The 14,489-nt window shown below is 48.2% G+C and overlaps 1 protein-coding gene across 8 annotated transcripts in view; it reads right to left on the bottom strand.

Annotated features, from left to right (window-relative positions):
* The window catches only part of MYH11 (myosin heavy chain 11), a 117,840-nt gene that overhangs the window by 101,390 nt on the left and 1,961 nt on the right, over positions 1–14,489 (bottom strand). For all 8 annotated transcript variants that reach the window (XR_011524478.1, XR_011524477.1, XM_070566670.1 and 5 more), the window contains exon 2: positions 2,208–2,569. Coding sequence is in view for 6 of the 8 variants with exons in the window: in XM_070566670.1 (XP_070422771.1) it covers positions 2,208–2,552 (345 nt within the window). In the remaining 2 variants the exon portion in view is untranslated. The remainder of the gene's footprint in view (positions 1–2,207; positions 2,570–14,489) is intronic.

The raw sequence follows: 14,489 nt of genomic DNA, 5'->3' as shown, positions 1-14,489 counted from the left end.
GGATGGAGATGACACATCTCAGATGGGAGACTTGATCCTGAAGCAGCCAGTTTTCCCCCTAGCTCCCTGCAGACTGGTGTCCTTAGAAATGCCCTTTCTGGGGGCTGGCCCCGTGGCCGAGTGGTTAAGTGCGCGCGCTCCGCTGCAGGCGGCCCAGTGTTTCATTAGTTCGAATCCTGGGCGCGGACATGGCACTGCTCATCAGACCACGCTGAGGCAGCGTCCCACATGCCACAACTAGAAGAACCCACAACGAAGAATACACAACTATGTACCGGGGGGCTTTGGGGAGAAAAAGGAAAAAATAAAATCTTAAAAAAAAAAAAAAAAAAAAGAAATGCCCTTTCTGTACCGACAGCCCCAGGGGGATGACGTTTCCACAGGCGGAGTGGAGCAGACAAAGCGGCTCTCCCCGCTTAGCTGGGGAGTGAGGATGGCCGTACCTCGCTGGGACTCAGCTTGCTTGCCCGTAAAATGGGACGAGCGTACTTATTCAGCTGACGTTGTGCTGATTAAATGAAATAAAGTGTGTCAAGGTGCCGGATCCGGATCAGCAGAGGCATTTAATAATTGAGAGTTGCTCCCCTGGCCCCACTTGGCTCCAACAGGAAGCCACGGTTGCAGCCACTGAACTATCCATAAGAAGGGACAGTCAGTGACGGCACATCCATGGGATGGATTACACGGCCCTTAAAAGAGGATTTTGGGGGTTACTGACTGAGATGTGGGAAGGCTCAGCATCGACTTGTACATGGAAAGAAGAGCAGGTCACTAACCTATGTGCAGAGGCTTTTAAACATAGCTACGTGTACCATTCTCCCAAAGAAAGATCAAGAACACAGCAACATCTGATCAGCTCTTATCTCCGGGGGGGGGGAGGATGACTTCCGTGTTCGCTATGCTTTTCTGAATTTTCCCACTCTTCTGTAATGAAAGTGCCTTATTTTCCTAATTAGGAAAAAAAATCTGCAGGGCATTTTAAAGGATGACTAGGGGCTTTTTGTAATTTTCCAAGAGGCAAAACGTACAGGGCAGGACCCGAAGCATAACGACAAAGTGCCTGTTTCCACAAGGTTGCAAAGGATCCAAGAACATCCAACTAGTAATAACAAAAACGATCGTAACAGCAACAAAACCCATAACAATAACGCCTCGCATTCTGAGTGCTGACAATGTGCCAGGGGGCGCACCAAGAGCTTTTTTTTTTTTTTTTAAGAGAAACCCACTCTGTGAGGCTGATACTATTCTTGTATTCACATTAAAGAGAAGGAAACAAAATTTCAGAGAAACTAGGTAATTGGCCCAAGGGATCAGCATGCCCTTTCAGAGAGGCAAGACACACAAAGGCTGGACTGCAGGACCCCCTGCCCCCTGTGCCATCGGGGTCTCCCTATGTCCCTCTTGCTCGGGAGAGTGGGTCCAAACCCACAAGAAACCTGTGCCCCACTGAGTGTCACCGTCCCCTCTCATCTAGCAGGCTGTCCAACAGGTTTTCTGCAATGACGGGAATATTCTGTACCTGTAATATTCAGTGCAACGGCCATGAGCCACAGGTGGCTGTTGAGCACTACGCATGCGGCCGGTGCAACGGAAGAAATGAATTTTGAAGTGTTGATTTTTAACGAATTTACATCTAAATTTAGTTAGCCACCTGTGGGCGGCAGCTACCATATCAGACAGCGCAGCCCTGGTCCACTCCGATCAGCACAGTCGACCCAGAGGAGACCGGGTCCAACCCACGCATTCCCAGTTGGGACAGAGAAGCCTCCACAAACCTAGCCAGCTCTTCCGGTCTCCTTCCCGCTTGGCTGCCAGGATGGACCAGGATGTAACCCCTGGAGGCTACGAGCTCTTTATTTCTGAGAGGGAGGAAGAGCAGGGAACCCCTCCCCTGGGATCTGTTGAGTATTCACCGTGTGCCCTGGCGCTTTGCATGTACGATCATTTGGAATCTTTGCACCCCTTTCACGGGGACAGGGTGATTATTTCCCATTTTACAGAGAGGAAAACTGAGGCTTCGAGACGCGAAATAACCTGTTCAATGTCGCAGAACCAGGTAAGGTAGGACTGAGATTTGAACCCAGGACGAAATGATTCCATCTCACCGCAGGGCCTCCCAACCTGCACCCCGAACACGTCTGTAACCCTCTGCCCGCCCTCTGGGGTACAGGCCCGGGGGAAGTGAGCCACTGCCCCGAGATACTCACGTATATGAGTCCCGAGAAGTACCTCTCCCTCAGGTTGTGCAGCACGGACGCCTCGTTGAGACACGTGAGCTCGGCCATGTCCTCCACCTTGGAGAACTTGGGCGGGTTCATCTTCTGGATGTCATCCTTGCCAACCGTGACCTTCTTGCCGTTCTCCACCAGCTCCACGATCACCTCATCCCCCTTCTCCTCCTTGATGCTGGCCGCCTCGAAGCCCTGCTTCTCCGAAGGGACCCAGACCAGCCTCTTGGCAGCCCAGTCGGCCTGGGCCACGGGGCTATTGATGAAGTTTTTGTCCACGAAGAGGAACTTCTCATCGTCACTGAGCTGGTTTTTCTGCGCCATGGTGCCTGGTGGGTCCCCTGTGGAATAAGGCGACAGGGTCAGGATCAGGCCAGAACCGAGCCCTAAAGATAGATCAACCCCTCAGCTGGCCACATCTAGGGGCGCGGGCTGCAGAAATATTCCACAGCGTACAAGGATGTCCTCTGCCATGTCGTTTACGTTGTCAGTGAAAGGAAACACACAAAGGGGCTTCCGAAAAGGATCTGCAGCATTGCCTACTGTCCGTCAACAGGGCAATGGATATGTAAAGCATGGTGTTTTCATACACTGAAATCCTATCCAGGGGTGGAGAAGCAAGTATGTCTGTGTGCACTGACACAGGAAGATATCCACATTTTATTGTTTACTGTAAAAATAAAAGGGGAGGGGTCCTCCAATGGTTCAACATAGAGTTATCGTATGATCCGACAATTCCACTCCTAGGTGTAGACCCGAGAGAAACGAAAACGTACATCCACACAGAAACTTGTGAGTGAACGTTCGCAGAGGCATTATTCACAATAGCCAAAACGTGGAAACAACCCAAGTGTCCACAAACAGATGGAACGGATACATAAAATGTGGTACATCCATACAATGGAATATTACTCAGCCATAAAAAGGAATGGAGGTCTGATATACACTGCAGCACGGAGGAACCTTAAAAACACGATGCTAAGTGAAAGAAGCCAGTCCCAAAGGGCCACATGTTATATGATTCCATTTATATAAAATGTCCAGAACAGGCAGATCCATAGGGACAGAAAGTAGATCAGTAGATGCCAGGGGCTGGGAGAGAGTCAGAGGGTGACAGCTAAGGGGTACAGGGTTGCTTTTGAGGGTAATGAAAATGTTCTAGGATGTATGTTTTTCTTCCAATTTTTTTATTGTGGCAAAATATACATAACAAAATTTACTATCTCAACCCTTTTTAAGTGTACAGTCTAGGGATATTAAGTATGTTCATACGGTTGTGCAACCATCACCACCATCCACCTAGAGAACTCTTTGCATCTTACAGAAATGAAACTACAGCCATTAAACAACAACATCCCGTTCCTCGCCCCCAGCGCCTGGCAACCAACATTCTACTTTCTGCCTCTATGCATCTGACTGCTCTAAGTACCCCACATAAGTGAAACCATATAGTACTTGTCTTTTTGGGACTGGCTTATTTCACTTAGCATAATGTCCTCAAGATCCGCCCATGTTGTCACATGCATCAGAATTTCCTTCCTCAGTGAGGCTGAATAATATTCCATTGTATGGACATACCACATTTTGCTTATCCATTCATCTGTGGAGAGACACTTGGGTTGCTCCCAGGTTTCAGTTATTGTGAATAATGCTGCCATGAGCATGGAGGTACTTCCTATTATGTATCTATTTTTTTTATCATATTTGTAGTTGCATAATTTTTTATTAAATTTATGATAAAAAATAGATATTTTTACACAGACCTTCAAATAGCCAATACACGTACACAAAAGATGTTTCACATCACTAGTAAATGGAGAAAAGCAAGTGAAAGCAATGAGATGTTGATTTTCACCCATCAGCCTGGCTAAGATGAAAACCACTGATAATATCCAGGGTTGCCAAGAGTGTGGGGGACCAGGCCTCTGCACACACCACCCTTACGGAGGGAAAAGCCTTAAAATCTATGCATACCCCTTGACCTGCGGTTACATTTCTAGGAATTTAGCCTAAGAACAGACAAGTGCTGATAGACGTTCCAGCATGTGGGCAGCAGTGCTGTATGCAACAGCAAAGCCTGCAAGCGATCTAAAAGGCCTTCAGCGAGGGCCCGTTCCATTGTGGAACATCCATTCGAGAGAATGCCATATGGTGCCGCCAACAATTTAAGACGTGGCCTTTTATTTATGCCACACAAAGATTTTTCCCTTTTGACATATTTGTTAAAGTATCATTGACATGCCGTCAAACTCTCTCATTGTAAATGTACAAGTCAATGACTTTTAGGAAATTTACAGCGTTGGCACATCTATCGTTACGATAAATTTCAGAACATTACCATCATCCCCAAAAGGGCTGCCTTGTGCTGGTCTGCGGTCACCCCGCATCCCATCCCCAACCCCACCACTAATCTACTCTCTGTCTCTACAGATTAACCTTTCCTGGACATTTCAGTTACATGGAATCAGATAATAAGTGACCGTTGACCACGCGAAAATATTTATGATATATTTCTAAGTTACCATATGCACAAAGGGAATACTCTGCAATAAAAGGAAACCAACCACACAAAATAGACAAATCTCACAATGGTTCTAAGTGAAAGACACCAGACTCAAAAGACTCCGCGCTCTGTTATTCCATCGATACAGACATCTAGAAAAGGGAAATGATGATGGCAGAAAGCAGACCAATAGTTGCCAGGGGCAGGGAACTGATGGCCAAGAGGCACAAAGGAGCTTTTGGGGTGAAAATGTTCTATATCCTGATCAGGGTGGTGATTACACCACTGTATCCATTTGTCAGAACTCATTGGGCTACAAGCTTAAAATCAGTGGGTTTTTTTAAAGAAATTGGTGAGTTTTATTGTATGTCGGTTATACCTCAATAAAGCTGATGCAAATATTTATAACAGAATCTTTCTGGTAATTTTATACGTATGGGTATACATTTTTAAAACTACGTACTAAAATATTAAACTATGGTTCTATCTGGTCAGACATGGGACAGTTTGAACATCAATAAGAAAAATCACTATAAGAATGGAAAGAGGAATGTGTTTAAGTCCACGCGCTCATAATGATTAAAAAAGAACTCACAGGTCATCCTTGTAAGATGCTGGGGGACCAACCATTATTTTGAAAACTGGTAAAGAAAGGGGGAAAATCACCATATTGATCCCACCTTTCCTACGCGAATTGCTCCTCAAGGTCATTAAATAAGAGGGGTCTGTCTTTATATAAAATTTCAAGTCAGTAATGTCCTCTCAACATGGGGAGCCCCATGACGACGGCCTCTCCATCCTGTTGTCTAGATGTGTCTACGAGGTGGGTGCTGAGGCAACAGGCTGTTTACAGGCTTGTCCAGTGGCCCATTCCAGACCCTCCAACTGCCCCCGAAGGAGCTGCCCCGCCCTCCCCCAGCTCCTCCAACCTGCCCCATCCCTCCTCCCCATTCACGGCTGCCACACTCCAAAGAACTAAGGTGCAGGTGGAATTAGGATGCATGACCACCAGGACGCACTGTGTGGTTGATGCCCCCACTTCAGCAGAAAACAATACTCAGCTCCTTTGAATAATCCCCACTCTTGGGGCCCAAAGCCCATGAAGATGGAGTAACCCCCATAACCCAGGAATGGGCTCCTGGAGCGGGGCAGCCAGCTCCTGAAATGCAGACTTTTGAGGCGAAAATCAGAGGGGCAGATACTCCAATATCAACTTTTCTCTTCCAGGGGTGAAAATAACAATAATAAAGACCAGAAGCTGATCTGTTGAGAGGGGATGGTTATTTCTCCCGGGAGACCTGATCCAGTAGTGTGTTTTTTAAAAAGATGGAGAAATGAGTGAATCATTGCCTAAATCTGAATACTGTAATCACTTCAGTTATTCAAAGCAGTGAAATAAAGAATTGCAGGGGCCGGCCCCGTGGCCCAGTGGTTAAGTTCGCACGCTCTGCTTCAGTGGCCCAGGGTTTTGCCGGTTCGGATCCTGGGCACCGACATGGCACTGCTCATCAGGCCACATTGAGGCAGCATCCCACACGCCACAACTAGAAGGACCCACAACAAAAATATACAACTATGTACTGGGGGGATTTGGGGAGAAAAAGAGGGGAAAAAAAGAATTGCAGAATGTCAATTGTATTTCAATTAAAAAAAAAAGAATTGTAGAGAACGCACAATGTCCTAGGTTTAACAGTCCCATTTCTTGCGTGTTTTAACTGTTATTGCATTTTGCTTGGGACATAAGAAGCCCACCAGTATCATCCTCCATTCCCATCCTGTTATTAAAAACTATTTCCTTCTACTTGGAAGAATTCCAGCTCAGAAACAGAGAAGAAATGATAAAACTAGAATGTAGCAATTTTGTAACCCGTAATAAAATAACGAGTCTTGGCCACGACTCTCTGTAGTTGCCGAACCGTCAGGCTGTGGTTCTCAAACTTCACCTGGAGGGCTGTGACATCACGGATGGCTGGGCCACCCCGAGATCTTCTGAGTCAGCAGGTCTGGGAGGAGCCCCACAATGGGCATGTCTAACAAGTTTCCAGGTGATGCAGAGGATGCTGGTCTGGGGTCCACACTTTCAGACTCACTGTGTTAGATGAAAAGCGGATGGAGAACTTCCTAAGGGATGGAGTGGGCTGGCACCACCCAAACTTACTAATTAACCTTAGCACAGCCAAATCGTCAGTCACTCATTACGCGTCTCCATATGGGATGTTCTAGGAAGTGCCACTGCCACCAATGAAATATCCTTACAAAAAGGAACAGGGGCCGGAGTGGGGGATTGGAGCTGACAAAGCCTCTGGATCTGACACCTGTTGATAGCAAATTCAGGGCCCGGGGAACTCGCTGAATAATGTCACAGGCGTGCACCAAAGTGCACAAGGTGGGAAAGCACATGACAAATGACTCAGTTTCTTTAACAGACAGTGTGCAAAGAAAAGGAGGGGAGCCTAGAGATCAGAAGGGACTTTGAGACACATAAGAGAACAGGAGGAGGAGAAGATGAAACGAGACTGGGCTCAAGTGTTGATAATTATCCAAGCTGAGCGATACGCCCTGGGGGTGTCACACTGTTCTCTCTACTTGTGTACATGTTTGAAAATCGTCATAATGAAAAAAATCTAACAGGGACAACAACAGATAAACACGGAGAGAGGCAGGGCAAGAACTCCTTGCCCCAACACACACGGCAGAATCAGAAAGAAAGATGGAGCTTGCATTTTTTAAAACCCACCCCTTAAAAGGAAACCCTTGAGAAATTGCATGTAATTGTTAGAAAAGACAACATTTTGACAAGCCCTCCAAAAAGAAAAATGTATGAGATAATCAGGGAAATTTGAACGCTGGCTTGCTATACTTTATACTAGGGATCTGCTAAATTCTTTGGTGTGAAAATGATACTGTGACTTCATCTATTTAAAGAGTCCTTTCCTTTTAGAGACACTGGGAAGTATTTATAGATGAAATGATGAACCTGGGGCTTATCTTAGAATAACCCGGGAAGGGAGGAAATGAGGGGGGCGGAGAGGAAACCAGATTGGCTGGGGTGTGGATATTGCCGGAGCTGAGGGATAGGGTTCCTCCAGGGGTGTTATACTGTTCTGTCTACTTTTGCAGGCTTGACATTTTCCTTAAAAGGAAAACCATGACTCTATAAAATACATAAAACTATCTTCTATCGGTATGCAACATCAATACTGCATCGCCTCCCCTTTAGCCTGTCTGTCACACCCAGCGCTGAGTTTTCTGAACACCAACGGTGGTAATTAACCCTCATGGACCGCCTACAGGCCCTGGGCTAAGTCTCTTACACGCAGCAGCATCAAGTAACATCCCCACAGCCTTAGGAGTTGGGTCTCATGGTCAGCTCCACCTTACAGGTATGGAAACTGAGGCTCAGAGAGGTGAAGGAATCTCCCTGAGGTCACACAGCTCAGAAGAGGCAGAGCTGGGATCTGAACTCAGGTCTGATTCCAGAGCCTGTGGTCCTCTGCCTCCCACACAAGCTTGATGAGCTTATTGGAAGCCCGGCGGAGTATTTGCAATAAATGAACCATTAAGGCACCATCATAAACATTCGAAATGGGGCTGGAAACAGATGACACGAACCATAAGGGTACGCCCAGTAAGGGAAAACCTCACAAACACGCTTGAGTGAAGGAAGGCAGACACACAAGGACGCACTTGTGTGATTCTGTTTATATGAGGCTGAACCCAGGCAAAATAACTACAGTGATGGAAGTCGGACGTCGTAACTGGAAAGGTGAGACACGAGGGGGTCAAGGGCTGACCGTCCGCTTCTTCGCGCGAGCACCGGTTCCACGGTGCGCTCACTCTGTGAAAGTTCATCGAGCTGCACACCCACAGGAATGTGCATGTTTCTGATGCAAAGTACACTTCAGTGAAAAATTTGGGTTTCTTTCCTCCTTTTTTCTTTTTCTCTTTCATTACAGTAAAATACGCATAACATAAAATGTACCAAAGCCTTAACCCTTTAATTGTGCAATTCGGCAGCGTCAAGTACATTTATGTTATTGTGCCATGGATGAAAAGTCTTCAAATGGCAGCCAGTTATGCTCAAGAGGGTCGGGAGAAATGTTTTAATTGTCCAGATCGGCATGACAATGAAGCGGGCTCTTCCTAACTGCGATGCCTTGAAAGTCAGAAAACCGGCAGAAAATCCAACAGAAAAAGAAGAGGACACAGGAAACCCCACTGCCAGGAACCCTGTCTAATCTAGGATCAAGAACACAAACAAGATCGAGCGCGAAGAGTCCGTCTCTGTCCAAAAAAGGAGAGAGCACAGCTGGCTGGCTCCCCGTGCCTTTGATGCCTCTGACAGTTACGAAGCGTGAAATCTCCTTTGGTCAAAAGGCAGACAGAGATGGGAAGAGGAGCGTGGCTTCCCCCTAGACTGGTGTTTCCCAGAGGATGCTCCTTGGAACCCTGATCCCTTGAAATCTTTGTGGAGGCGGGGTGCGGGGAGGGGGCCGGGATTCTGGGAGGTTGAGTTGAATGGTGCTCCAGAGCCCCTCCCCTCTCGGACAGGCAGGACGTCATCTCATCACAACGTCCAAGGTCCTGGCAGGTCCTGCAGTCCGAAAGCTAGGGCACCCCTCTGAACCCAGGTCTTCCCAAAGCAACATTTGGCCATAGACCTCTTTTCCCATGAAACACTGATGAAATCTCACAGATCTGCCCTTGAGAAAATTCAGCAAATCTAGCAAATTGATCATCCAGTTAGGCGCTGCATAGCGATGTTTTGGACAATAATGGACTGCATATATGATGGCGCACCTATAAGATTAGTACCATATAGTCTAGGTCTGTAGTGGGCTGTACCATCTAGGTATGTGTAAGTGCACTCGATGATGTTTGCACGACGACGAAATCGCCTAACAACGCATTTCTCAGAACACATCCCCATTGTTAGGCAACCATGACTGTACTAACATTGGTAAAATCACACCTGCTAAATCTATTGAGTGCCAGCTATCATCTCATTTAATCCCCTCCAAAACACTATGAGAGGAAACCGAGGCACAGAGAGGTCAAGTAACTTGCCCAGCATGGCACAGCTAGAGATGGTGGCACCTGAATAAAGATATCTCTTCAAAGTGATCTTTTCTGCGTTGCTCCCCTTCTTTGAAACAGGCAGAGAACTTGAGGACCGAAGGAAATACAGGCAGGCACGGGACGCATCCAGAATCAGTCTTGGCAACACGAAGGCTCCAGATTATTTGGTTTTATTGTTATAAGGACTTGCCTCGGCATGTCCCCAGAGCCTTGAGTTTTCAGAATTTGGGGTGGTGGACAATCAGGCAAAAATGTCAGGTCAGGCTTTAGGGGAAGCACAAGGAGGAAGAAAAAAGTAGCTTGCAAAATTGCAGCCGTGATCAGAGGGCATGATCCCAGGCATAGAATTCTCCCTGTGCTGAATGGAAGCAAAACTCAGTCTGCGGCTCCCTGCCGTGGTCCTTAATTCACAGCAGGCTTTCTCAACCTGGCACTGTTGACATTTCGGGCTGGGGGGGCAAGGCGCCTGTCCTGTGCATTGTAGGGCGTTTAGCAGCCTCTCTGGTCACTCCCCACAAGATGCCAGTAGCAGACTCTCCCCAAGTCACGACAAGCAGAAATGTCTCCAGACACGGCCAGATGTCCCCTGGGGGGCGGAACTGTCCCCAGTGAGAACCACTGCTTTAGAATACGAGCAAGGGCTCTCCAGGGAAGGACGACTAAAACTGAGGACGGTCGGGACTTAGTCAGCACCAACCTGGATTGCCACCTGCAGAGAGAGGGTCACACAAGAGGCGTGCGAGCACAGCAGACCAGAAAAGAGACAGCCAGCCAGACGGCCAAACCTCAAGGAGACGCCACGCACCTTGTTCCTTCCTCTCCTACCCTCCCCCACGTCCAACGTCCTGCACCAGTGCTGAGGGCTGGAAGGACATCTTTGGGATGATCTCATAGCCCTGATGGATGCTAAGGACACTGCAGGACCAAGGGCTGCTCTCGAACATTCTGCTGAGAGCAAAGGACTCGATCACTATCAGCAATGTTTGACAGCTGTGTGCACAGCCCTGTGCACAGCCCTGGCTTCCGTACCGACAACCCACCGCTGCATTCTTCGAGCACAAACAAGCTGTTCATCAACCACAGGCCTATAGGTCCCAGCTCTGCTCCAAGCTCGCTGGGTGACTCTGGGCAAGTCACCTTCCCTCTCTGGGCCTTGCATTTTTCATTGGCGGCAGGGGGGAATAGTGGGCTGGCCTTGCTCTGACATTTTATGGCATCTGTGATTCCCGATCAAAGGGCTGAAATTGGACCAATGGCGAATGCTCAGCTGTTTCAGTTTGTTTTAGCCTCAGTTTTATTTTCCCCAGAGGAGCTCAGGGGTAAAAGGTCCGGCCTCTCCTGCTCCCGCATTAACGAAAAATGAATAAAATGTGCCAGAACCCAAAGAGTATAGGATTTGCATGTCATCAGGTCTGGGCGACAGCTTCCCTCAGGACTTTACTGCCAAGCCGCTGCTTCAAGAGCTGGGGCACAGATCCAACTGCCCCTGGGGTCAGGGGAGCGATGCAGTGACTCAGGCCCGGGGAGGCTGGGCAGAGCCCTCTCCCTGTCTCCAGAGAGGGTGGCAGCTCGATTCCAGCTGGTGCCACCTATTAAGAATGTGGGTCCTGCATTGCTGGACTTTCCAGAACCAGAAGTCTGAATTCAGACACAAAGTACCCCCCCAAAGGGAAAGCATTGCACGTTTTAAACGGCGTGCAGGTGCGATGCAAGCCCCCTGTGCCTGATCCAGAGCATGCCTTGCCAGCCGGGAAGACCTGCAGTGGAGAGGCTCCTTCCCGGCCTGGCCCAGGGGTGGGGAGGAGCCAGATGTGCAGAGGGAACCGGGCACCCCAGATGCACCAGTCCCCACAAAGCCCCAAACTGTCCCCACGAGGCAATCTAGACTCTCAGTCTGTTATTAATTAAAGTCACTATCATTTGAGGCCCCCTCTATTTGTGGGGTATCGGGCCAGGTAGTTTATGACACACCCATCTACGATGCCTCGTAAGTGTCTGGCGAGGTGGGCATCATTGATTAATTCCTAGTTTTCTGCTAAGACTACTGAGGTCTTGAAAAGTAACTCAATTAAAGGCCTTCGCTTGTAAAAGCTGGAGCCAGGATTTGAACCCAGGTCCGCCTGACGCCCAATTTACTCTTAGCAGAAAATCTCTTCCTTGCTCCGTGGCCTGGCCCCTTGCCACTCCCCCACCAACCACCCCCCATCTCCCAAGGAAGCCCGCGCCTCCCTCACCAGGAAAAATGTGAGTCTGCGGCTTCAGGCTTGCTTTTCACACCTGCCTGGCCCATTCCAATCCTAGTCGTTTTTAAAGTAACTCCAGAAGGAAGATCTATGAATTGTGTTAGTGTCATGCAGTGGACTCTGACTCCTAGGACCCTGCCTACAGCAGAGCAGCACCCTGCCTGGTCCTTTCATGCCATCCTCACCTCCCAGTGCTATATCAGACAATGTTTTACTGCTATTCATAGGGTTTTCATGCCCAGTTTTTTTGGAAGTGGGTGGCCAGGTCCTTCTTCCTTGTCTGTCTAGTCTGGAAGCTCTGCTGAAACCTGTCCACCATGGGCGATCCCGCTGGTATTTGAAATACCAATGGCATAGCTTTCAGCATCACAGCAACACGCAGACATCACAGTATGACAACTGACAGACGGGTAGTGTGGTCCCCCGACTGGGAAACGAACGCGGGCTGTGGCGATGAGAGCGCCGAATCTTAACCACTAGACCCCCAGGGCTGGCTTCTATTAATTCGTAAAGCTAAATTACTTTTTCCTCCCTCCCAGGGGAACTTGGTCAGCAAAGAGAGGGTAGCCCTTATGGAGGGTGCATTTAGGATAGAGACAGCTGGACGTTTCTGGCCCTAAAAGCCCCACTGTGTTTTGCATCTGATGATGCTGGCACAGCTCAGCTTAAAATAAATGTGTCGTCTCGCATGTGACAAGGAGAAGTCTGAATTTACAATGTCTTTAGAGGACCAGTCAGCAATATCTATACATTTTAAGTGTGTATGCCCTTTAATTTACAACCGCCTGGCTGTGAATCTGTCCTCCAGATAAACTCATACAATTCGAAAAAATAGACACACAAGGATGCTGCCTGACGCCCTGTTTATGAGAAATGATGGTGCAAAGCTGGTCTGTTTCAATAAGGGGTTGTTTCAGTAAGCTGCTATATTTCCATATAACAGAGTACTATGAAGCTGATAAAAAGGAAAACGCCAAAAAGTGCTGATATAGAAAGATGTTGAAGATACGTAATTAAGTGAAAAAAAAACCCCCGCTAATTTACAGAATGCCAAAATTTGTGTAAAAAAGGAAGATTTGACATAGAAAACTTTTGGAAAGATACACGAGAATTCATGAACCACGTCTGCATCTAGAGATGGGGAGGAGGGGAGAGGGGGTCAGGTGGGGGGACCAGGGGGAAAGTATTCTACTTGGAGACCGGGGGATGGCTATAAGGACCCCTGTGGTCTCCGACAGTGGTGGCTTCTGAGATGCTGTCTCTTTGCAGCATCCTTTACCAGCAGAGGGGAGGACCAGGAACGGTCCAACATGGCAAAGCCGAGCCTGCGTTAGTGAGCGGGAGGTGAGTCTTAGGGCCCTATCTTAGGGATTTCGATGGAGGCTGTTCCTCCTGGGCCCCTGAATCTCTAATGCCAGTCAGAGGGACCCAACGTCCCCCTGCAGGATCAGCGGGCAGCACTGCCTTCTTCCTCCATCGTCTGATCCCATATAAAAGCTCCTTCACATTCCTGCTTGGCCTTCTCCACACTCAGCCTTCCCTCCATCGTGTGGCCGCGGTTAAATGTGTTTAAAGGCCAGGGGTGGAGGGGCGAGACCCCGGGGAGCAAAGGAGGAAGTCAGACAGGCTTCTCCATCTCCCAGGTGAGCTCTTAAAGGATGCCATCGCCACCCTAAATGAGTCACAAATGGGCCAATGTACCCGGAACTTGTAATGTTCCTGACACAGGAAGCGTGGCTCTATTCAAGTAGAAGAAGCTTCTAATAACCACCACCTTTAGCCCAAATAGGAATTGGGTTTATGAAAAGCGATGACACAAAAGGAAAATTAGGAACAAATTTCTCCTTGATGGAAAGGCCACACAATAGGCTTCCTGGTTCTCCAGCTGTGCCACACTGAGCTAGATCCTTGAGGTCTCTGGTCATGCCTGTCATAGATAACCACCCACTGAAGTTCACCAGGGACCAGGCGCTGTGCATTACCCCATTTCATCCTCCCAGCACGGTGATCCCTTAGCTCCGGAGTTAGAAAGAGCCAGCTTTGCAGAACTCTGTCTCCCTCATTGGCTAATCGAGTTATCTTGAGCTAGTTATTCAAACACCACATTTGTAAAAACAGGGCCGATAATCACAGCATCTGCTCCAAAGGTTGCTGTGACAGCTCAGGAAGAGGATGCACACCAAGGGCACGTCGTCTGGCAAAAGTGTTCACCTGACATCAGCTGTTCCCATTGGCCCCATTTTACAGATGGGAAAACTGAGGTTTGGGAAGGCCAGTGTGGATGATTTTTAAATTTGCCTGTGACATTCTAGGATTCCAGCGGATTTAAAAGTGGACTTGGTTTTCCAGGAAAATCTAACGGACGCCCGATTGTAGATTGACAGGGTTGTGCCTACAGCATCAAATCCACCTGTTTGGATTCCGTGCACCGAGGAC

Source organism: Equus przewalskii, chromosome 12 (assembly GCF_037783145.1).
Source record: "Equus przewalskii isolate Varuska chromosome 12, EquPr2, whole genome shotgun sequence".
Lineage (NCBI taxonomy): Eukaryota > Metazoa > Chordata > Mammalia > Perissodactyla > Equidae > Equus > Equus przewalskii.
Note: the sequence above shows the minus strand (reverse complement) of the source record. Positions and strands in the feature narration are given on the sequence as shown.